Raw genomic sequence first — 24,812 nt, forward strand, 5'->3', positions numbered from 1 at the left:
ATTTAGCAGCTAGCACCATAGAAGCACTTAAAGGGAAGAGCCTGGAGAGAATCACTGCTCCTGCTACTTGGAGCTAAAGTCCTCTTTTCCACAGAATTCACTTGAACCAAGTTGGTTCAATTTTTTTCCCCCTCACGACTAAAATGGCAAGAGGAGGGTGGAGCATGTGCGTATGGTGTAGGGGGGAAAGGCAAAGCACCAGCCTCACAAAGCCTCCCATGCTCTGCTCCTCCACATGCAAAGCACTGAAAAGACAATTCATGTGCAGAGGAGGGGGATGAATAAATTTCCAAATGAAGAAATCGCAAGGAAAAAGTAAGAGGGAAGAAGATCCGTTCCGCACACACGCTCCCAAGCCTACCAACAGCACTTCGGGATGCGAAATGGGGAGCAAGCAGTGGAAGGAATGGGAAAGAAAACACAGCGAGACCTGTGCTGTTTAATTACGCCCTGTGCCAAATTTTACTGGCATTTGCAGATGCTCAGAGGCTGCTCCCTACAGAAGGGTGCGACTGCAATCTGGACCCGCCTGCACCTGGATCCTCTCCGTGCACGGCAGCGCTTCTGAGAAATAACCACAAACATCGACCCCAAAGCCCCAAGGGGGAAACTCTTTACCAGAGCGTGTGGTGACAGGACAAGGGGGAATGGGTTCAGACTGAAGGAGGAGGTTGAGCTGGGATATTGGGAAGGGATTTTTCCCTGCGAGGGTGGGCAGGCCCTGGCACAGGTTGCCCACGGAAGCTGTGGCTGCCCCTGGATCCCTGCAAGTGCCCAAGGCCAGGCTGGAAGGGGCTTGGAGCAACCTGGGATAGCAGGAGGTGTCCCTGCCCATGGCAGGGGGTGGAACTGGATGGGATTTAAGGTCCCTTCCCACCCAAAACACTCCATGATTCTACGAAAAGGCAGCAGACCCACCCTGCCTGCAAGCTCAACTCCAAAACACACCACTTCCCCCTCCACCTTGCTTCTTCCATGCCTTTTTTTTTTTTCCCCCGAGAACGGAGAGAAGGAGGGGTGGGTGGGAGCAAAGCACGAATTCCCGCAAGAGAGGACCAAAAAAAAAAACCACCAAAAAAACCAACACCCCACAACCAGCAAGGCGCAAGCGAGGCGGAATGGAAGAGGCGGCCGCGATCCAGGGAGGCAGCGGGGAGAGCCCCCCGAGCCATGCCAGGGCAGGGGGGGCAGGCTGCCCTTACCTGCCATGTTGTGCTGGCGATAGCGGCCGCGGCGGGTCGGGCGGCGCGGGCGGCGCGGGCGGGGCGGGCGGCGCGGGGCGGGCGGCGGCGGCGGGCGGCGATGGCGGCGGATGGAGGCGGCGGCGGCGCGGCCGCGGCGGGGCTGGGGCGGCCCCGCTCCGGCCCCCCCGGCGGTGAGCGTCCAAAATGGCGCCGGCAGAGCTGGGGGTGACGTCAGCGCGGGGCGGGAGCGAGCCGCCCTCAGGAGGGCGGGCGGCGCCGCCATGTCCCTGCCCAGCCCCTGGCCGCCCTCATGGCGGGGCGGCTGCCTCTCGGCCCGGCATCGATCGGCCGCCCTCGGCTCAGCCCTGCCCGCCCTCTCGGCCCGGCATCGACCGCCCTCATGACGGGGCTGCCGACCCTCTTGACGGGGTTGCTGCACTTCAGCCCGGCATTGACCACCCTCATGGCGGGGCTCCCGACCCTCAGCCCGCCATCGATCGGCCGCCTTCATGGCGGGGCTCCGTCCCTCGTGGCGGGGCTGCCGCCCCTCAGCCCGGCATTGACCACCCCCATGGCGGGGCTGCCGCCCCTCACTCGGCTCGGCCCCTGCCCGCTCTCGTCTCCCAGCCTGGCATCGCTCCGGTGTCCTCCACCCGCTGCCCCCCGGCAGGACGAGCTTCCTTCGTTGCCCCCTCTCGTCGCAGGCTCGCCTTTCATGAAATCGAATATCCTGCGTTGGAAGGGACCCACCAGGATCATGGATCCGGCTCCTGGCCCTGCACAGACACCCCCAAATCCCACCCTGGGCATCCCTGGCAGCGTTGTCCAAACTCTCCAGGAGCTCTGTTAGCCTCGGGGCTGTGCCCATTCCCTGGGGAGCCTGGGCAGTGCCAGCACCCTCGAAGGGAAAAACATTTCCCTGATAATCCTTTCATGTCTCTCAGAGCATCTCCCCCTCACTTGTCCTTTGCTCTCGGGTTGGTTTTTTTTTCTCCCCCTTTCCCTTTGCTCCCTTCTGCCACTTCCCCGTGCAGCAGCCACACATAACCTGTTTGCTTGCACATTTTTCCACCCGCTTGGATCCTTTCTACAACGTCCAGAGCTCGGGCTGTGATTTCTCTCCCTTCTCATTGCTATTCCCTGCATACACCAGCCATGCTCCTGAGCCATTTTTAGCCTCCATCCACCTTTCACACTGACAGCCAGCAAGATCCACAAAGAAAGGCTTTCAGCCGAGCCCAGCTTGGCTCTGCTCCCGCTGGCTCGCGGAGGATGGAGGCTCCTTTTTAGCTTGCTGGGTCCCAGTTACAGTCTCAGCTGTAGTTAACTACAGGACTGGGATAATTGATTCAGTACAATCTATTTAAGATCTTGTGAAAGTCATCAGTTTCCCTTCGCAGATGTTTGTGCAAACATTTTCTTCTCGGGCTGGGTAGATCTTGCTAATCCAGATTTCACTGGGAGGTTCATGAGCTCATCCTGCAAACCCAGCACTGCCACAAACTCGAAATGTGACTTGGAGCAAGCCTCCAAAACCATCCCATGCACTGATTTTTTGCATTTCTACTTCTAAACACCTAAGAGGGTGTTTTTATAAACGAAAAAGCCATTGAATTGCTGGTCAAGTCCAAAACAAAACAGAGCTGTGGGAAATTAATACCAGTAACAAACACAAACAGCCAGGCTCCCACCAGAAACCCACAACTGGCCCAAATTACAGGTTATTTTGAAATTCAGATTTATCTCTGCATCCCTGATTTAAAAAAAAAAAAATGCACAGGCAAATAAATCAGTCTTGGAAAGAAAATAACATTTGAAAAAACACTCAACATATATGGGATGTTCTAAAGAGTTGCAACTCACCCAAGTTTGGAAATCTCTGGAAACAACTGTTTTGCTTAGGTTGTTCTGAGAGCAACCCAAAAACCTAAAACCAAAACCACTGTGAGTTTGGAAACAATCACAGTGAAGACAAACTCCCTGGTCCCAAACACCCTGATCCACATTTCCCAGAGCTCAAAAGCAAATTCACACAATTCTCCAAATTTGTGGCCATGTTTGCTTGCTGCCAAATTCAGCATAAAAGCTGGCATTCCTCCCCTTTCAGAATTCCTTAAACATACTTTTTTCAGCCTAAGCAGAATTGTCCTGCAACTGTTGGGCAGGAAAATGTGTAAATCTAGTCCAATTCATCCATTGCCTTCTGTATAATTACTGCAGAATTTGTCCTCATAGTAGAATAAGCATTGGTTCAAGAACTTTTGTTGCTAAAAAAAAAATTAAATAAGGCAAAGAGACCTGCAATTAGCTCTGTAATAGAAATTGAGGAAGCTTTAGTACATACCTTATAATTAAAATAAAATCCCTCTTAGAAAAGGTTTAATATCATGGTGCCTTGAGGATGGATTGTAACTCCAACATTTCAGGGTTTTGTTGTGAACTAACTGAGCTACTGAAAATAATGGAGCATAATAAATAACATTAAATCACAGCCAGAGTAATTAGTGAGACGTCTTTGGAACCACAACCTTTGCCTGGGTGTTCACTTGCTTGGCAGTTCAGAATTAGGCTGAGGGTGTTTCATAGCCCTGATTCGAAGTTTATGGATTTACTTGGATTTCTCTGGAGCTTGAGCATTTGTTGAGGTGCTCTGGGGAGATTGTAACTGTGTGATGTTAAATTTATACACAGCCACCAACAGCACAAAGCTTTAATGAGCATTTATCTGCTCCGATCACGCTTTAATGACTAATTCTTACTCTACACATAAACTGCAGCTGAGACTGAGGAACACCTCTGGGAAGTGGGAGGGACTTACAGGAACAAGGACTCACAAAACAGCATTTCTGGATCTATTTACTGTGATATTTGTCAGAAAATGACATAAAGAGTGGCCAGTTCACAGCAGCCTAGACCAGGAGCTGTGGAAGTTAAAACAACCTAAAAATCAAAGTGAGCAGCAACCAATAAAAATATATATAATAATGTCAAATGACTGATCAAACAGCTGAGGCTCCAAAAAAGAGCACTATCAGCAGCTCATTCTGTATCTGCTTTAGTTTTCCAGTAATTTGATCTGTTAGACAAGACTATAATGAATTACAACAATTCAGTTTAGAAATAAAGGGAGCAATTATCAGCAGAATTATCACTGGAATTTAGTAATAACCGAGCCATCTGAGGCCGTGTGCAGGTTAACATCAGGGCAGGGTAATTCCCCACTCTCTGTACTTCATCCTGTTCAGCTCCAAGTGTCTCACTGAGAGTTTTCCACTGTGTTTGTGCAGAGCATTTCAGAGAACACCAGCCTTAACCCCTAGAAAATATTTCCTAGTGTTCACCCCCCATTTCCCCCTCTTAATTTCGCATCAACAGCCATTATCAAACCAGTGCTGAGTCACCTCTGGGTGCTGCTGCAGGAAAAGCTGAACAAAAGGTCAGGCAGACCCTGGTTCTGCAACGTGTCTCGAAAATTACCTGTGGGACAAGTCCCAACCCATCCACCCTCTTCAGCTCTTCCACCAACCTCGCCCAGGCCTCTTCTCTGAGCACACAGAATTTTATTGCCTTTTTCTGCCTTTACTCGACCCCGTTTCACCTTAACCAGGTTCCACCTGCAAACCCTCAACTGCCAGCGGCCACAAATTTTTGGCAAAAAACAACATTTAAACAAAGGTTTGAACGTTTCCAGTTCCTGCCACGCTGTGTCCTAAACCTGAATGCTACAGAAGATATTTCTTGTGCTTTGTATCACTTCCAAAGTCCCTGTGTTTTATTTCTGGAAAGAGAAATGTTGAAATTAAAGTTTCTTTAATGGAGGGCTTGCTGGTGAGGGCTGGAGTGTCCCAGTATTTTGGGATTAAAAATGAAGACAAGAGGGATAAATTGAGATTTATAGAAAAATTTCATTCTTATTTCTGTGTCTTTTACTGTAGGGTTTCAGGGGGCTGGATTGGTCCTTAAAAACCATGGATGGTGGGGAACGATGATTAAATATATAATTTGTACTAAAATATCACTTTAGGCTTTGAGCTGAGGCATTCTTGCTCTTGATCCAGACAATTTCCATCAGCTTGGTGTTACCAAATCCCCGTGGTATTTAAAGGGTGTGAACACACTGATGTGCTAAGCCTTGGAATCATAGAAAGACATGAGAAACTTTCAGATTATATTTTTCCAGGAGCTTTTAGCTCTTGATTCCAGGAAATGTGAAAATGTGACTTAAAAAAAAAGGAAAGCAAAGGTATTCTCTCTTTAAAACTCTGTTGATAGTAACTTACTCTGAGTAGTAACACTATCACTCTGGTGTTGCCCAAGTCATGTGTGCAAAAAATGACATGTACAGGTAACAACCATGATTAGTCATTCATTAACTTTCTCCTTGGTTTAGGAGTTCATTTTTCTTTTGGTTACAGTTTTCATTAACAGGAGGGTATTTTTGAGGGTAATTTTGAGGGTATTTCTGGAGTGTTTCAAACTTCATTAAGCAAACAAATATATAAATCAAAATTCAAGTATTTGCAGCTGAAATATTTCTTCTGAAATGTTCTTTTCTTGCTTTGCTTTGTCCCGCAGTTCTTCTGGTACCAGGTTTGCAAGGGCCTGAAGGTAATGCCAGGAATGAACTTAGAAGGGAAGGAAGGGAGGCCGAAATAGCAGAATTAATTGTTCCATTCACATGGCTTTTCTGCTTGGGAATAAGTTCTCATTGTAAACAGGAGAGAGGTGTGGTTTGCAGATAGGACAGGAAATCCTTCGTTCTAATCCTTGCTGTGTTGTTGGTTCCCTTGGAGACCTTGAGCGAACACATTCTGTCCCTGGATTTTTAATTGGAAATAAACTGGGGATGATAGCCCTTAAGTAGCTCAGAGGAGCAGCCTTTCACTTAAACATTCAGAACGTGTTTAAAAACAGCTCAGGCTCAAAACCAACTCCTCTCCTGCTCTGAGGGTAACTCCTTGCCCTGCCCTAGGACCTTTGGGGCTGGAGTCACCAGAGCACCACTGGGCTCTGCTTCTCTCACTCACTGGTCCCAGTGCAAAGCTTCACTGGGGGTGGAAGGAAATTGTTGCCCTGGTTTTTCTGAGATTTTTTTAAATCCTTCTACTTGCTTATAAGATGGAGTCAGTTCTTTAGTTACTGTAGAATATTAAGGGTCAGTTTTTCACTTTCTCACACTTTGGAACATAAACAACCTTTCTTGGTTTTGTTCACTGTCCTTTGCTTACATATTTCCAGCCTGAAAATAATGTTAGTTGACAGCTGGTCTGGCCAGGGGGGTGAAGGGATGGTAACCCCAGAAGCCAATCCACAACCAGACCCACAAAATTATACAAAGAAAAGAAATAAACAGGCTGGGGCCTTTTTTGTGGGGAGCAGCTTTTCACTGCAGACCTCTGCCTCCATGTTGTTGATTTTGCATTCTGAGCAACAGGAAATGCCACCTCCTGTTGTCTGGTGAGATTTTCTGTCATCCTTAGAGCACTCTGAGCCCGCTGTAATCACATTTCTTACCTTTTATCCCCTTGGATGCCACACCTGTGAGTGGGGGTGTGCTAGGGAGTGACCCCCCTGAGGAAAGTGCCTTTGAAGGGGGGCTCTGTGTCAGACCCTGCTCAGGAGCCTCTGTTGGGCAGCGTGGCAGTGCCCTGTCCCCTTGGCCCCACACCCCACAGGCAGCTGCCTGGCAAGAGCTCAGCCACGTGTGATGGGAAAGGTCCTGGAAGCAGCAGAGGATGGTGCTGAGAACCCTGCAGGAGCACAGAGCCTGGAGGTGTGACAGCCCTGCGCGGAGGCAGGGCAGAGGTGCTGATTTTTTTAGTGCAGATTCTCTAAATTGAGGTGAATGATGGTGTGAGTGATGAATCAGACTTACAGGCTCGTCATGCTGCTTTAATTAGGGAGAGCTGCAGTGACAGGGTGTGCCACACTCCTGGAAGGTGTCTGCACCTCAGGTTCCTCACTTTTCTCTCTCTCTCACTGCTTGCACACAATTTCAGAGCTATTGAGCACACACAGCTTGTGCTAGTCCAGAGAAGTGATGGAAATCTCTCTAGAAGTGAGTGACAATTTTCTTCCATCACATAATCAGAGGAGGAAAACTCGCTAGAGCTGTCTGTTACTTACCAAACCTTGTTGGCTTTTCACTTGACTGCAAACATTTTGAATTGTCAAAACTTCTGAACTGGTGCTGAAATTTAGACAACTTTCTCAGTGGGTTTTTTTGTGACTACTGGTATTTAAAAATGCATTTCATCCTTGCCCTGAAAAGCTGTATAAATAGGCTAAATCTGAAAGACAACTTTGAGAGCCTAAAGAAACTTGGTTTTGATTTGCATATTGTTTGTCCTGAGCCTGGCATGATATCCTGAATTTAGCCATGAAGTTTTACAAGTGTAGAACTCTATTCTCTTTTATGTCTGAGCTATAAGAGTTGTAGAATCAGAGATTCATAGAAGAGTCTGGGATGGAAGGGACTTCAGAGATCATCCTGTGCCACCCCCTGCTCTGTGCAGGGAAATTTTCCACTGTCCCAGGGTGCTCCAAGCCTCATCCAACCTGGCACTGGGCACTTCCAGGAATCCAGGGGCAGCCACAGCTGCTCTGGCACCCTGGGCCAGGTCCTCCCCACCCTCACAGGGAGGAATTTCTTCCCAGTATCCCATCTAATCCTTCCCTCTGGCAGTGGGAAGCCGTTCCCCCTTCTCCTGGCACTCCAGGCATTTATAAATTGTCTCTCTCCATCTTTTCTGTTGGCTCCTTCAGGTACTGAAAGGTGTAATTAGATCACCCTGAAGCTTCTCCTCTCCAGGCTGGACAATTCCAGGTCTCCCAGCAGAGCTGCTCCATCCTTCTGCTCATCCTGGAGTCTCCTCTGAACTCTCCCCAGCTCCTCCAGGTCCTCCCTGTGCTGGTGCCCAGGGCTGGGGCAGCTCTGCAGGTGGGGTCTCACGAGGGCAGAGTATCCACCTGACTGTCCAAAAGCTGCTTTCAAAGTTTGCAAGATCTGTTCTTCCCCTGCTTTTCTATTCCTTCTTCTGTACTTTCCTCACATTCCCCTACTTCACCTTCTCCCCCTTCAAAATCCAAACTTTTGTACCTCAAAGAAGCAAAACCAGGACAAAAGCTCCAGCAAACCCAGACGTTTTCTTTTCATTTTGGCTGCCCTGTGCTATCTCCTCTGCAGGGAAGGGCCAGGACATGCAGAGGGCCAAGTAACTCCGGTGTGGTTTCCAAAATCAGAATTCTGATTACTGAATTATGTGCCCGTGCTTCAGCCAGGGTCATTCCCAACCTCGCAAATGGGAAGATAATTGTAAGATGCCAATAAAGGCTGAGTTATTTTTAATTAAGCCTGGCAATGCATCACAATGGTGCTGCCACAGCCAGGTGTGCCATGAGGGAGGAAAAGGCTCTTTTTTCAGGGAGAGCTGCAGTGTGTGCATGGAATGCAGCAGAAGGTGCAGCTCAAAGGAGCTGAGAAACAGGAAAAGGGCAAATTGTTTAATGTGGTTCTTAATTGGCCAAACCTAGAGACTGTTTAAAAATCCTAGAGTAAGCCCTGAATTACTTTCCTTATTGACTTTCTCTCCTTTCCCTTTCTGTGCCTGTATCATCTTTGCACTTCGCTACCTGGAACAGAATAAATTTGCCTTTGAGGTTCTCTGTGCATACTGGTTTGGACATGATCCTGCTTCTTGCTTTGCCCAGAGAGACCTGGGTACCTGTATCCCAGGGAAAAAACTATTTATTTTTGAACTGAAAATTACTTTATAAAAGACTTTTATAAAAGAGGGGTAGAAAATAAAAAGTCCTTTACTGATACTTGACTATCAATTCGTTCAGACTATTCTTGGGCAAACACACGTGTGCAGAATGCCAGAATTGAGTATCCAGGGATCTTTGAAAAGAGCCATCCCTATAAACCAGGAGGAATTTAGAATGTGGTCACACAAGGACACGAGATGCAGCTGACAATGTCTAACGAGCACTGCACTGAGCTGCAATAATTAGACACAGAACATCTGCCCATGCTGTATGCAAAGAGAAATGAGTTCATCTGAGCCACTGGTGCAAGGTTTAATTATTAAAAAGTGGTTCAGGTTGACTCCTTTCACTTTGCTTAACAGCAGATGAGAGTTTTCACTGAGCTCCAAGTGTTATTCCCAGCCTTGAGCCAGACCTCTGGGTAAAGCTTTCTGCAGTGTCATTGTTTTATTTTATAGTTCCTGAGATTAAAAGTAAACTTCTCCTATCCCCATTGCTTCAACCAACATGAGGCTTACACGGCCATGCTCTCTATCTCTATAGATAAATTCCGGTTTCTCTATTTCCACACAGGACCTTTTGACTCAATGATCAATTCCAATTCAGTTTTGTAGCAATGGATGTTCCAACAATATCCAGCTCACAGCTTCAAGAAAATGCAGTGGAATTTTTCCCTTCACAGCGGGTTTGGGCTTGGTAAACTCCAGAGAATATACATTGGGAAAGTGATGTTAAAATGATTTCTCTGTGGAAAACACCTTAATCAAAGTTTGCATCCTTCTGGGCAGCAGAGAATCCAGCTATGAGGATTTCCAAGCTTCCCAAGCTGTTCATTCCTGCTTTTTGTGTAGAACCCTCTCTTTTTTGTGGCCTTGAATCCAAGGATGAACAACCCTGATGGACAAAACCACAAGGTTAGGATAAGTCACTTTTCACATTCCATATTTTATCACAGTTGCAAGAAGTGATAAGAAAGTGGGTGGCAAATGAGAGCTGCTCTTTGAAAGTACAGAGCTGTTCTCCAGAAAGATCTGAGCCACAAAAGAATGCACATAAATATTCAGTGGCAGAAAATTACCCTCTATCCCAAAAGCAAAAGTATTTCTGGTTTGAGAGAAACTTCATCTTTCCAAAATTGGACCAAAGTAGGAATATTTCCTGGAATCTGGGAGTTCCCTGGACTCTGCAGGGACACCAAGAAGTTGATCAGTTCTGCTCCTGATGGTTATACAAAAAAGGCTGCAGGGACAATGAATCAGTCACAGGCAAAATGTGAAAGTTGAAGGACTTGCAGTGCTTCAAATGGAACATTTGAGGCTCAGGAAAACAGAGTTTGGTTTCTCAGAGTGTGTTTGAGCACAGTAATTGTGAGCACAATAATAACTTTAATCAAACACATTGGCAGCAGCTATATTGTGCCATACCTGGAGACAAAGCTGATTAAAACATTTTATTTAAAGAAAGGCTGTGGCCTCCATGAAATGGTCTAAGATAAGAAGGGAAGGTAAAATGTTCTGATTTTTTCTAGCAAGGATTTCCCATGCACAATAGGGTCAATTCTTGTTCTGCTTGATTCTGCCCAAGTTCTTGAACTTAGTCCATCACACTGCAAACCAGTGCCCTAATTAAATTTGTTGCTGGCCATCATCAGCAAAAGCTGTCTCTCCTTCTCTGTACTTTGCCAAGCAACAACGAAAGGGCTTTAAAAGGCCTTAGTTTTCACTACATTGTAGGGGAAAAAAAGTACATTTCAAAGCTTGGAAAACTTCCCTTCCCAGCATAAAAATAAAATGTAAAACTTACAAAATCCTCTCTGCCTGCTCTTACCCAACACTATGGAAACAGTCAGGTTCTTCAGGGATCCTCAGCTGAATGATGGGACAACGAAGCAGTTGTTGCAATCAAAACTTTGGTTTACCTGGACCCTCTAAAATCAGGTCATTTTGAAAGCCAAGTATCTAGACCTCACTTCAGAGCAGATTGTTTGAATACATTAACCATAACTTCAGTTTAAAGTACAGATAAATTCTTCTGTCCCCAGGAAGCAGCCACCAGTGAGGGACCACAGCCCTGACACCTTCCTTCTGCTCTCCTGCTCAAAAAGAGCCTCTTATCCCTTCACTCACATCCATATCCACTTCCGTTTTCCACTTTTCTCATTTTAAGAACAAATGCAAACTTTCCCTATTTTTCGTGGGAAGAGATGCTTTGTTAAAATGCTGTGAAGGAGGAGGGAAACCTAGAGAAAATACAACTAATTTTCAGACCTTTATAGTAAAACAGTTGTCAAAATGAGAATTTATGTGAGATTTTTCAGTTAAAATTTTGTTGGTTTTTTTGTTTGTTTGTTTGGGGTTTTGGGGGTTTTTTTGGTTGGGTTTTTGGGGGGTTTTTTGGTTGTTTTTTGGGGGGGGGGTTTTGGTTTTGGTTCTTTTGGGGGGGTGGTGGGGGGGAGTTTGGGGGTTTTTTTGGTTTTTTTGGAGGTAGGAGCCCCAAAATGCTTGAAATGAAAATAGAAATGAGAACCCCCCCTTGCCCAATTTGCTCTGGACCCCTTCAAAAGGAAACCCTGGCCAGACTCGGTTGGGTCCCTCTCATTTTTTGTGTTCACTCTGTGGAATTTAGCATCACCCAGGAGCACTTCCAAGCTCCTCAGAGCAGCTCAGGGTATTTATCCTTGAATGTTGGCATTTGGAGTGGGTACAGGGCCAGCCATGCCAGGTTTGAGGTGGAATTCCACAAATTCGGAATAATTTCTGTTCCAAGACTCCTTTGTCAATGTGGGTTGTATTGATTGATTTATACTTTTGGATATACAGAAGGATTGATTTATACTTTGGGATATACAAAAAGATTGATTTATACTTTTGGATATACAAATGGATTGATTTATACTTTTGGATATACAAATGGATTGATTTATACTTTTGCTTTTCCCTCCTTGTTTTTGGAGATGAATTCAGCCAGGAGAGGGGAGCAAAAGCAGGATGACACAGAGGACAGGCAGCTTCCTCAGGCACATTTCTGTACCAGTGTCCTAAAAAAGAGATGAGGAAGGGGAAGGAGGAATTCAGAATCACATGGAAGCTTCTGGAGGTTTCTGCTCCTCCTCTGTGGGTGGTGGTGGGACTCTGACTTCAAAATTACCTTCTAAATGAGCCTCTGTTTTGGGGTAACCCCCCTAATTCTGCCTCTGAATGTAAATTCTGAGTTTATTGATAATTACAGGCCTGTTAATAGCCATAAATTATCAATCCAGCTCGTTATTAAGCCTTGTTTGGATGGAATTCCAGCCTCCCTGCTGGATTTTAAAATTGATCCTCTGGTTTTGTGTGGCAGCCTGGGCTGGGTGACAGCACCACAGAAACGAACTCATCATTTCCTAGAAGGTTTTTCCCATCAGGGAGATTCCCCTGGATGCTGGAGCATCATCCTGCTCCTGGATTTCTCCCTAAAATCCTGCGGTAATGCTGCCACCTATGGAGGAGTCCCCGGCCGCGACCTTTGCAGCCTGCCTGGTGCATTTTCAGCTGTGAAAACAGGAGCTGAGCCCCCCTGATCTGCTGAGAAAATCCCTGTTTTCTGCTGGATGTTTAATCCTGACGTGCAGAGGATCAAGTTCGCTTCCTCCCAAATAAATTCGTTTTGAAATTGAAATTGCTCCAGGAAATCAGGCAATCAGTTTGATTCCCATCCTCTGAAGATGCTGTAAGGAAAAAGAAAAATCTGGGTGGGAAAGCCTGATGGAATAGAATATGGTTCAGGAGAGAGAAAAGGAATCTGTGCTGGAATAACAGTACAAAAAAAGTCTTTTTTCAGGGCTCACCAAGTAAGTGTAACTGTATTGAGAACATATATTAATTTATAATAATTAATATATAATTTATAATAATTGATAATAACAATGGCTAAATAATTGTATATCATTAAATTACATCAATTTATATCATTAAATTCCATCTGGGGCTGCTCAGCAGAGGAGCTGGAGCAAAGTTCTCCCAAAAGAGAGCAGGGAACAGTTTTGGGTTCAGTCCCTGCTGCAGACACTGGGATGGGAGCAGAGAATCTGTGCAGACCACAAGGTGGTGGCATTGCCCAGGTAAATGGTGCATGAAATATCACAAATTTAATATTTCTGTGTGTTTGAACTGCGGGTTTGTTTTTTGTGCCAGCATTATTTTGGGGAAGGAAATCCTGTTTTAAATATTTGACTCTGTTGCGTGATTAATCAGGAGTGTAAAATGTTTTTCTTGATGGGATTTTTATTTTTGTGCCTCCTGACTCTGCAAGAATTCCACTTTAAACACTCAAGAAAAGAGAGGGTGACTGAGTGAGGCAGCACCTGCAGTGCCATGGAGAACAGAGGAGGAGAGGAACATTCCAAATTTACACATCAGAAACGGGGGCCCATGAAATTTAAACCACTTGCCTCGAATAAATCACGAAGGAAAGAACTCAGCTCCACTCTCCCACTTTCCAGAGCTCTTTCACAACAAAACTTCCCTCAGTCCCTTTGCAGCACAGCTAAAAGTTATTCAAATTGCTCAGTGTTGGGGAAAGCAGGAGAGTAAAATGTTCTAAAAGAACATTTATTGTACATTGTACGTTTGTTTTTCATGAGTACAAGAGGTGAGAATTGGGGAGCTGAGGTGAAGTTTCACCCTCAGTTTCAGCTCCAGCAAAGCTGCACTTGGATTCCTGATTCCCCCAAAAATTCCTGATTCCCCGAAGATCCCGGGGACAGGAACTCAGTGCAGGTGTTAAAACACCTCGGATGGGCAAATATTGAATTCCTATCTTACCAAATAATTACGCCAGGTGTAAAACAGGAGTTCTGCAAACTATTAAAGTTTGTAAATCATATTTCCCATTTTACAGACAGTGTGGAAGTGAAAACCTTCCAACCTCTGAGGGAACATTTTATCAATAGCTGAAATTTTACCTGTAGTGGCAAGTTAAACTTTATAATTTTGTATTACAAATGTACATCTGTTATACATGCACAGCATGAACAGAATGTAAAAGTGCAGCAGATTCACATTTTTAGATGATGCTGTTGACCCAAGTGAGCGTCCTTGGCTCATTTCCCCAATCCTTGGTGGAAAGGCAGAGCTTTTTGAGTTCCCAGCCCACAAAGATGTTCCCTAAAGCAGATGTTTGTGTTTTGGCTGCCTTTGGTACTTCTTTAATGTTGTTATTTTGCAGGGTACGTGGCAAACGTGCCAATAATTGAGCCCTGGGGACACATCCATGGATGTCCCAGGATTCAGGAGCTCCTGAAATCCAATCCCACTGACCTGCAGCAACTTCACTTCCCATATTCCCATTTTTTATGGGACAGGAGCGATGCAGCAGAGTTTACCTGCAGCAGATGCTGAGCAACAGGGCTTGGTGTTCACTGAAACAGAGTTTGCCAGCAGTGGTTGGTTATTGGGTTTAAAGTAAAAATAATTTAGGTGTTAGTTCAAACTTGGGTCTGAATAATGAAGAAACAACATTTGACTCTTACTGGATTATATAATTTTATTGAAATTTCAGTGGTCAACAAAACCAGGGCAAAATAATCAAGAAATGAAAACCTAAGGGGAAACAGGAAGAATTGAGCTGTGTCAGTTCTCCCAGAAGCAATCTCCCAAACTGGACTAGTCACTGAAGAAAACTTCTTTCTTTTATGGCTTGGAGATGTGTTTCTTAAAATGACTTATTAGTTAAAACAAAGGATTTTGCCTGATTGGTAATGCTGATTATCCTGGCTGACACAAAAATAGTGGAAATGACAGAATGTGGAAATGACAGAATGTGGAAATGACAGAATGTGGAAATGATAGAATGTGGGGGTTTTTTTGCTTTGAAATGTAAGTCATTAACACTTGGACAAATCTGCTTAGGCTGAATGTTATGCAGGACTAATAATGCCCAGAAAAATTCTGTTTTCTTACTTATCCCATCTTGTAGTCTTATTTCTTCTCACACTCGAGTTCTCTTTGGAACTCTCTACAAATTCCTGTGAGCAGCTTAGCACTGGGGAGCTCTGGATTCTTGGTTTGAGCTGTTTGGACAAGGGATGATAATAAAAATAAGGATTTTTTTCATTGGCTTCCCAACCTATGGTCTTGTTTGGAGCCTTGGCAGCTGAATATGTGAATAACAACAATTTCCTTATCCATCAGAAACACATATTAAAAATGGGGGCAGGTGTGGGTGAAACTCATATTTCTTCCTTTCTGTTTTTCAGGGGATTTTCTTTTAAATGAAAATACAATACGTTTTCTCTCTGTTTTCTCACTGGAAACCAGTAAGACCATGGAATTCCTTAATGGTCACTGGTCCTGGGCTGGGGTAGGAAGTTCTGGCAGCTGGCAGGGAGCCAAAGAAAAGTTTGGAGCTCTTTGATACCTGCCAAGGCCTTTTTATTGCCTGTAGTTCTGTCACCATGAAAATCATTCATTTTCTGCTGCAGATAAAATCAGATGCCACGAAGGATCCTGTGGGATGCTGTGCTGTGCTCCAGCCTGGCCTTCCCTGTGTGCTCACCTCCAGGTCAAATCTGGGGGTGCAAACCCCACTCTTGGGAGGTTTTATCCCCTTGGAATTCTGGAAGTTGAGAATTCCAGGCTTTCTGTGCTGCCATGTCACTGCTGAACACGAAATAAAGATGCTTGACTCCAGTTCAGCAGGTAGAAGAAAATCAGAAAATTATTTATAATTCATTCAGCCCTTTTATAACACGCTGCACTAAAAAGGCAAATTATTGGTGCATAGGATGGACACCTCTCCCCATGGGTTCAGTAACACAAACCCGGCAGAGAGCTGTGATGGGACAGGAATATTGTTTACCCAGAAATGTTATGGGAGGGATGGTTATTTACACAGAGCTGCCTGGGAAAGGAGAAACTGCTGGAAGGTTTCCCTTGGGAAAACCAGAAACTCTCAGCTTTTCAGAAACATCGGGCCCACACTGACCCCCAGCAAACCCTGAATTTCACCTGAGGCCATGGAACTTCCAAAATTGAGTGACAGCACTGGGGTTGTGGGTGTGTAGTTAAATAGAAGTGTGTGACATCACAGGGTGGAAAATTAGACTTTAAGATTTTAGTGTACAGTGATATACACGGGGCAGGATGGAGGCTTTAGGGTGGAGGTTAGCTGTTCTTTTTTCACCACCTTCTTCCTTCTTCTTCATGGGTTTGGGTGGTTTTCTGTAATTGGTTGATAGAGTCTTCAAGTGGTTGGTTATTGGGTTTAAAGTAAAAATAATTTAGGTGTTAGTTCACAATTGGGCAATTTGTCCACAGGACATCAGTGACAACCAAACAGAGGAGCAGGTTCAGAGGGTTCAGAGCGCCCTGAGCTGACCCAGCTTTGTGGTCCTCGTGCATTCTCTGGCTTCAGGGAAGGAAAACCCCCTCTGTTGTTTTCCAGAGCATGTGTTCAGAGCATCTGAAGGCTGGAATATGCTGAAGCATATGGCACAGAATTTCCTTTTTCCATTCACGGGCTGCAGCAAGATCAGCCCTGGGAAGAACAAGCTGCAGTTTTCGTTTGAAGAGGTTTCTGTAGCCACTTCTGTCTAGCAAGCAGAGCTTTCATTTGAAACACAGAAACAGTATCAGACCATTTAGTAAAATATCTTATTTTTACTCACCCAGCTGATGAAAATGTGGTGCTTTACAACCAGGCTGAGCAAATCCTTTTAAGTATCAGAACTGTTTGGGTGTGAGAAACTTTCAAAGCGTTGCTGGTTCAGCCTGTTAAAATCAGTGATGAAAGAAACAGCTCGAATGGGAAATTGTAATTAAATAGTGCAGAAGGCCTAAAACTCTGGGAAGGTTTCTTACCTCCTGCAAGATAATGTTTAGACTAACCTAGATCCTGCTGACTGAAATTTTGAGCTTTGGTTTTTGGCATTTTTTTTACTGGTTGTGGGAAGTAAACGTGGCAGGATCTGATGAGAGGAGCTGGTGTCACATGAAATCAGCTTTGATTCGGGTGCTGATCTTCTGGGGATCAGAACCTGATCAAAACCTGTAATTTGGCAGCTTTTTGAAAGGCAGTGTGCTGAGGAAGAAATCCTGTTGCCTTTCTGGAGTGAGGTGTGCTAAGAGTTCTGTTCCTACAAAAAAACCTGGAGTTTCTTTGTTTAACGTGCTTCAAAGAACAGCTGAGCTGTCTCTGCAAGGTTGTAAAATAAAAAAAAATTCTAATTGTGAAATATTGGGGGGTTTTACTGCCTCTTCCTTGCCTTATGGAAAGAATGTGGGGATAGTCAGATTGGATTAATGTTTTGTGTATTTTATTTTAGCTTCTATCCCCAAATGCTTTAAAAGAAGGCACAACAAACTTTGCAAGAGGCAGGTATTGTGATTATTGACATTCCAAGTGATTTTCCTAACCCTCATGTGCCCCACCTTTTCTATCAATCAAGGGCAAAACCAGCAAATTTGGAATTAAACACAATTTGCATATTCCAGCTACAAAACCAGTTTGCATCCAAGTAGTTTCCAATCCCTGTCACTCGAGAATATTCCAGTTTAAATGTCAGGTTGTGCTTCAGGAAGAACTACAGAAACCTGCAATTCTTCTATTTTTAAACCCTTTTTAAAAGAAGAGTTTCTGTCTAGCGAGTTGCTGAAGGTTTGCTGACTTTTGAGCTGGCAGAGAGTTCCTGTGGCATCACTTGAGAGTGACTATTGATGGAATTCAAGTGAGACACCTGTTTAAGGCAGGGCTGCTTTCAGTTAAATCAAAAATCAAAATCAGGCCCTCGCTGTGCAGATGTTTGAGCACGAGGTTGAGCACGTCTGTATTGTCAAGTAATTCTTGTAAGGCCACTCGAGTAGGTTAAGTGCCAGTAAAACAATGTCTGCAGTCCTGGGGACCACTTTTATTTGGTTCATTTGTTAATGAATTAATTGAATCCTGATCTCCTGCATTCACCCAGCCGCTTGTGGAGACTCTGGTGGACACCTGGGGTTGGATCCTGAGCCCACACCTGGAACTAGAAATGCTGTGATAACCCAAACTCCTTCCTGCTGAAGATTTCAGAGAGTTTATGCACAAACACACATTGAAAAGTTGAGTTTGATTGCTTCCCATAAAGTGCAAAATGAGGGAGAGCATCCCAGCACGAATATACAGCAGCTTCAAGTGTTTTTCCTGAGTGTGGCTGTTGCCTCAAACCTCCATGTGGCTACAAAAACAAACTTCAGCTCCTCAAATCTGCATTATAAAATAAAATGGAACACGTGCTCCCCACGGTAAAATATTCTTTGCTAACGTGTTCCAAAAGCTGTGCTAGGCAAAAGGCAGTAAAAGTATCTTTTAAGAGAAAAAAAAAAAAAAAAAAAAAAAAGTTGGATATAAAACGTAGCAGATGTGTTTTTCTGTTCTAGGAAAAAGAAAAACACCTACTTATTGGAATGAGCGGGAGGCTCAGGAGTGGATCTGATGGATACAACATTTTCTCTCTTTTTGGGGGAAAATGAGGCGGGGAAGAAGTTATTAAACGTTTCTTATGCATTTGTAAGGCTGAAAGCATTCCTTTGTTGGCCTCTTATACGTGTGATGGGTGGAATCTCTGCAAGTTTGTGAGGGCTGATGAGTGTGGAGAGCAGTAAATAAATAGAATTTTTATAGTGCTGGAGGGAAGGGGGAGAGAAGGAGGCAGGGACCAGGTAGGGCTCACGATTCCCCAGCTCTGAACTCCTTTTTCTGCCCATTCACTGCTGCCGTGGCCGGGTGTGAGGAGGATTTTTGTTTTAGACTTGGGGGTTCAACTTTTCCCCAGCAATCAGCTGCAGAGTTCCCTCCTGAGGAGATGCTGATTGTATAAAACCAGGTTTATAATAAATATCAGGTTTATATATAAATAAGGTTTATGTATAAATAGCACAGCAGCACTTTAGACCCTGTTTTGCAGTTTTTGCTGTTAAGGACTCAGGTTGCTGTCAGGATTTATTTGCACCCACCTGAGCTGCTTCAACCCTCCCCTGTTAAAAACGAGTTAAGAAGGTTTCCCCTCCTTATTTATGTTTTTATTTTAGTTAATTTGAGAGTCTTGTAAACCCAGAGTCCTTTGGAGCAGTTTTCCAGTCTGGTTCTGACTGCTCTCCTCACTCTCCTCACTCCACAGCTCAGGGCTCAGCCTGCTCCTGGTTTTTGTAGCCACATTTCTGTCTCAACCCATCCCATGAAAGTAAAAATTTTGTTTGTGCTGATGTTCGGCTCCTGAAAGTTATTTTTGGGGACTTCTTTGTTTGCTGAATACCGTTATTGTATTGCTAAAATTGTGATTGGTGCTCGAATGCACAGCTCAGAACTTGAGGCTGTTACCAGCTTAAGGAAAAGTTTCTAAAGGAAAGGGTTTTTTCTCTTTTCACATTTATTTTTCTGCTACAGGTGCACTGGAAAAAAAATGAACCTTCCGGTGAGATTAGTGGATAAAGAGGGAAATATATTAGTTGTCCTTCTCCATTGTGACACCGATAATTTTAACCTACAATTCGTTCCCTCGAGGCACCTGAAGGTTGGTGAATTCTCACCAATGAACAGGAACAAGAATTAAAAGTTTCCTTCGAAGTGTCGTCTTTAGACTTAGTTTAACTTTATTTTATTTTCTTTTTTTTCTGACATTCTCGCCTTAAACCTGAGAGCAAATAGCAGCAGTTGAATGTTATGTTCTAAATGGGTTAAACATTATCTCCTCTCCATTCTTCTCGCTGCTGGGAGTTGCTGGGATGTGCCGGGGAGCGAAAGTTGACTCCTGTGGGTGTTAAAAACCCGCTCACAAGGACGAGCATCCCTCTGTGCCACGTCAAACCTGCCTCACCTGTCCTGTTAACCCCGGAGTGTGGAAACGAGAGCGCGGGGCTGGAGGGGAATAACTCTTCCTCCAGAAGGAAATGCTCAGCACTCACCGAACCGGTTGCTTTCCACCCCCTCTACCCCCCGCTTTCTTTTTCAGTCCGAGGAAGAAAATCGCTCCGAGCGATCCGCAGGATGAGACCCGAGGGATGGAAACCGGGGGGGATTGGGAGAGACCCCCCGAGCCCGGGGGATGCGGGGAGTGCCCGGCCCGGTGCCCTTCCCCTCCCTCCTGGAGACCCTCGGAGCCGGAGCCGCTCCGGAGCCCCTTCCCAAACCCTCTGCTCCCGTTTGCGGCTGTAATTGTATCTGTATTTGTAATTGTATTTGTAATTGTATTTGTAATTGTATTTACGGCGCTGCGGACGCGCTGCCGGGGGCTCCCCTCGCCTTGCCGGGCTCTGTAAGGTTGGGTTTTTTTGGGATTTTTCCCTCTCGGAGTTCCGCGGTGCCGTTTACCTGCCGTGGATCCCCGAGCCGAACTGCGCAAAGCTCTAAAGCGCAAACCCACATTTATCGGCTGTCGCACCGGCATAAACGCTGCTTTTTCTCTTTTTTTTTGTTTCTTTTTCTTTTATTTTTTTTTCCTGAGAAAATTTGCATCAGACGGCTCCGAGCCGATGGTCTTTTCGCTTGATTTAAATACACTTCGGGCTTGAAACGGGGACTTTAGAGCAAGAGTCCGTAATTTCAGAAGTATTCAAGGACCTCGTGCGCTTTTGCAGCGCGTTTTAAAGGCGAGAAACTCGCTCGGGGGAGCGAACCCTGCCCCCGAAAGAGCGAACCCTGCCCTCGAAAGAGCGAATCCTGCCCGCGGTGGTGGGGAGGGGGCACCCCCGGGGCCGGGAGGGGCCGGTGCTCGCTGCATCCCAATTCTGGCGGCAGCTGCGAGGGGCTGGGGGCGCGCATCCCCCCCTGACCCGCGGCGCTGCCTCCTGCCCCGCCACGGAGCCCTAAAAGCGGGGAGCGCATCCCCCCGACCCCCGGAGCCCTCAAAACGGGGAGTACATTCCCCCCCGACCCCCGGAGCCCTAAAAGCGGGGAGCGCATCCCCCCGACCCCGGCGCATCCCCCCGACCCCCGGAGCCCTCCAAGCGGGGCTCCCCCGGGGCCGCGCCACACGAGCCCCCTTTGTTCGCGGAGCCGCCGGGCGGGGCTGCCTTAGACCCGACCTTGCGGGGATAGGCTCGGCTTTATCTCCGGGGCAGAGAAGGGCTCGGGTTATCGGGGAGCGTTCTGGCCTCTGCCGAGGCTGCAGCGGGAGGGGATGGAGGGAATTCCGCCCCCTCCCCTTCCCTTCCTCCCCTGCCCCGGCTTTAGGAACAGGGAGGGTCCGAGTGGCATCGCCAGGAATTATTAGAGTGCAAAAAGGAGGGGTTTATTCCAGAAAATGTACCCAAGCCTATTGAAATAGTTAAAAAACCCCACTATAATATGCCTTACCATCGCCTATTTATCCTATATGCTCTGCTTTCTCAGTTTTTTTTGGTTTTTTTTTTAAGTATTATTTTTTTAGTATCTCGCCCTGTTTGGTTTGTTTAGGCTTTTTAACACAGAGAAACCGCATCTCGGAGATGCTGGGATTGTATCTTGAATTATTGGCCTCCCCGCTGTAGCTCCGTCAAACTGCTGTTGCTTTTTTTCTAATGTTAAAGGAGCGCCAGCCTCGCCTTTTGCTAACCTGGCAAAATCACTTCCTGCATATTTATCAATTTGGGGAGGTGGGTTAGCATGGCAAATTTCCTCGAACAAAGATTGGGCGAGCCCTATTAGTTCATCCAATACCATGTCTGTCACTTGTGTAGACAGAATAAATCTGAGCCCCGGCTTTGCCCTCAGTCGTGCCTGAATTAAGGATACATTTTTATGAAAGTTTGATGGGAAGATTTTAATTTGAGATTCTTTTCGGAGACAACTGTGTGAAACTCGGTGAAAATAATTTACTGTTTAATAGGTGGCTTCTTGAATCGTGGATGGAAGGAGTTCGGATTTATTCTGAAATGGACATTATAGTTCTATCCCGTTTAAAAAAAAAAATTAAAATTTAAGCAGGTTAAAGAGAGGAGCTGCACATAATGAGTGAAGGAAATACTCGAATCCTTGCTCTGTGCCTTTAACTAGCGAACATCTGATTCCCTCATCTGGCAGATGGTCTCTGAGCACAGATTTGCATTCATTGTCCTGAAATCTGTTTTCGCGTTGGTGTTATATAGATTTCAGAGGCAGATCTATACACGGATCAGAATACAAAAAGGCCGCGAGGAAAATATCGCCGAGGCAGAGCAGTTTAAAAAAAACAAACCTGAAATAAACGCGGAGGTGGGAATGGTCCCGGATCACGGCGGGCCGGGCTGGAAGAGCTCCGGTTCCTTTAGTGGGAAATGTTCCCTCCATGGGATGTTATAAAAGTTTGAGGGTGAGCCCTGACGGCTCTCGGGTGTAACTTTGGGGTTTTCTGGATGCGCGGCAGTCCCGGGCTGGCTCTCGCCTCTGCCCGCCCCATCCCCAGCCCCATTTCTCTCCCCCGGAGCAAATTTTTCATTTTAAATCCCGCGCCTGAGAGCGAAGCGGCCGCTGCCCGTGCGGGGCTTTGGCAGGGACAGAGAGCCCTGCTTTAGCGCAGTTTGGGTGTTCTGGGTCGGGGTGAGGCTGCCGGGATATCGCGATGGACCCGCGGGTGTCGCGCCCGGCTGCGGCTGTCCCGGGACGGGCGCGCTCCTCCCGCTCCGGACCCACGCCTTCAGCAGCACGGCTCGGTGCGAGGCTGCCGGGCCCTGGCCATAACCCACGGCCACAAACCATCACGATAAACCATCACGATAAGCCATGGCGATAAACCATCACGATGAACCCGCTGCTGCCCTGCCCTCGCTCCGGCTGCCGCGTTCCTTCCAGCCCGGTCCCGCAGCTCCAGCGCAGTTCCTGCGTTCCGGGACAGCACCGCTAGGTGTGGAGCTGCCGGCCTAGCACGATAAACCCATCGCGATAAGCCCATCGCGATAAACTCGCGGTTCCCGTGCCGCGGAAGGCGGCGGGCGCGCTGCTTCCACCACCTCTCCCGCTGCTTTAGCGCGGTTTGCGCTCTCTGGAGCAGCGCCGCTCGGTGCGGGGCTGCCGGGATACACAACCCATGCCCATCACTCCATCACTACACCCCTATCGCGACACCCCCATCGAGACACCGCTATCGCGACACCCCCGCGCTGCCCCGGAGCCGCGCGAGCGCTCGGAGGGGGGCGGAGCGCGGGAAAAGGGGGAGTGGCAGTGGGCGGAGCTCCGCCGCGCGTCTCGGCCAATCGGAGCGCGGTATGCAAACGAGATGCCCGTATTTGGCTCGCGGCCCCGCCCCCCGAGCGCCGCCCGCGCGCCCATTCATGCCGGCGCTGCCCGGGCGGGTCCGGCCGCGCCGAGCTCAGCCCGGCCCCGCCGCTCCCCGCGCCCGCTCCGCTCTTCTCCTCCCCTCCCCTCTTCCCTTCCTTCCTTCCTTCTTCCTGGACTAGGCAGCGATCAGCCCTCCTCGGTGTCCGCTTGAGGAACAGGTGATCCCCGCTGGCGGCGGTTCCCGGACGCGGCTCGCTTCGCCTGCGTGTGGAGGATGATGATACCCGGCGAGGCTGAGGCAGCGTGACTTTTACTCGGCCGGAGGAAAAACTTTCTGCCCTCCCGTTTGAAGGCGTTAAGAACACGTTGAAAAGCAGAAGAAGTTGGTTTTAAAGCTGAACTTCACTTTCCTGGGATTTGCGTGTCAGATTCAAAGGCTGCGTCGTTTTATTTTTATTCTTTTTTTTCCCCCATCTCTCTTATCTCCCAAAAGGAAACTGTTGCTAGTCGGAATAGACTTTTTAAATGTTTGGAATTCAAGATACTTTAGGAAGAGGACCAATTCTGAAAGATAAATCTCTAGGTTCTGAGATGGATTCCGTCAGGTCCTGGGTCAGGAACGTTGGGGTTGTGGATGCAAACGTAGCAGCACAAAGGTAACCGTGACCATTTCTCTCCCTCTTTCCCCCAGCTTGTTATATATATTTTTAAGCAAATCTTTTCTTTATGCCCCGTTGTTTGCATTGATATCGAATTTATTTTCTTCTTCTCTGCCCCCTTCCCGGTGTCTGAGAAGTGAATTTGGAGTTAGGGTTAGGCAGCGGCGCTCCAAAACCAGAGAGCATCAGGACTCCAAAAATGCAGCGCGGGGTTCCGGTGACAGCGGGATGGGGTCACCCTTTCATTTTCTGCCCCAGGAACATGTGCGGGGCCCTGGGCTGGTTTTTCCCGGCCATCCAGGGTCGCTGCTTGCTGGCCCAGACAGCCGAGCAGAAGGGGACCGAGTCAAAATTAAATGTAGATGTCAAACCCCGCTCCCCCGGCCCCGCTTGTTTTGTTTAATTCGCGATGAGCACTGCCCAAATCTTCACCGGAGGGTCCAGGGCAGGCGGAGCGGGGGCTGAGGGGGCAGGGGAGGGCAGGGGCACCGCGGAGCCCCGCGGGCATCCCGCAGCCTGCGGGCATCCCGCGCCCGCCGCCTGGAGCACCTGCCCGAGAGGTCTCTGAACACCCCGAAAAGCCTCTGAAAACCCCAAAATGCCTCTGAAAACCCCAAAAAGCCTCTGAACTCCCCGAAATTGGGGCTGGCTATTTCCTTTCCGCTTGTTCGCGCTGGTTATCACCCTTTACGCCCCCCTTTTATTTCCTCTTCCCAGCCAAGCCAGCACAGGACAGTGATCCCAGTCTCTTCCCCTTAGGGGTAAGACGATGAAAACTCTTTTAGGGTTTTTTCTTTTTTTCCTTGCTGTCTGGATAGCTTTAAAAAAAGTTTTTAAAAAAGTAGTAGCGTCGGGGAAGGCTACATTGGGAATCCGGGGAGTAAATCAGATTTTCTTTAGTATTAGAGACAAGGTGAAGGGCATGGAGGGGACTTCAGAGGAAACAGGGACGTTTTAGAAATAATCCATCCATGCCTGAAGTGACAGCGAGGTTTTCCAAGGGCCATGGGAGGAGTTA

At 46.9% G+C, this 24,812-nt stretch overlaps 2 protein-coding genes across 2 annotated transcripts in view; one reads left to right on the top strand and one right to left on the bottom strand.

The window, feature by feature from the left end:
- The window catches only part of PPP2R2A (protein phosphatase 2 regulatory subunit Balpha), a 36,322-nt gene extending 34,612 nt beyond the window's left edge, over positions 1 to 1,710 (bottom strand). The window contains exon 1 of the mRNA XM_063420028.1: positions 1,203 to 1,710. Coding sequence (XP_063276098.1) covers positions 1,203 to 1,695 — 493 coding nt within the window. The 5' untranslated portion in view covers positions 1,696 to 1,710. The remainder of the gene's footprint in view (positions 1 to 1,202) is intronic.
- A 21,534-nt stretch (positions 1,711 to 23,244) lies between these two features.
- Positions 23,245 to 24,812, top strand: part of EBF2 (EBF transcription factor 2) — a 108,315-nt gene continuing 106,747 nt past the window's right edge. Inside the window, exon 1 of the mRNA XM_063420043.1 lies at positions 23,245 to 23,791. Coding sequence (XP_063276113.1) covers positions 23,661 to 23,791 — 131 coding nt within the window. The 5' untranslated portion in view covers positions 23,245 to 23,660. The remainder of the gene's footprint in view (positions 23,792 to 24,812) is intronic.

The sequence above is a fragment of the Prinia subflava genome, chromosome 29, assembly GCF_021018805.1.
Source record: "Prinia subflava isolate CZ2003 ecotype Zambia chromosome 29, Cam_Psub_1.2, whole genome shotgun sequence".
Lineage (NCBI taxonomy): Eukaryota > Metazoa > Chordata > Aves > Passeriformes > Cisticolidae > Prinia > Prinia subflava.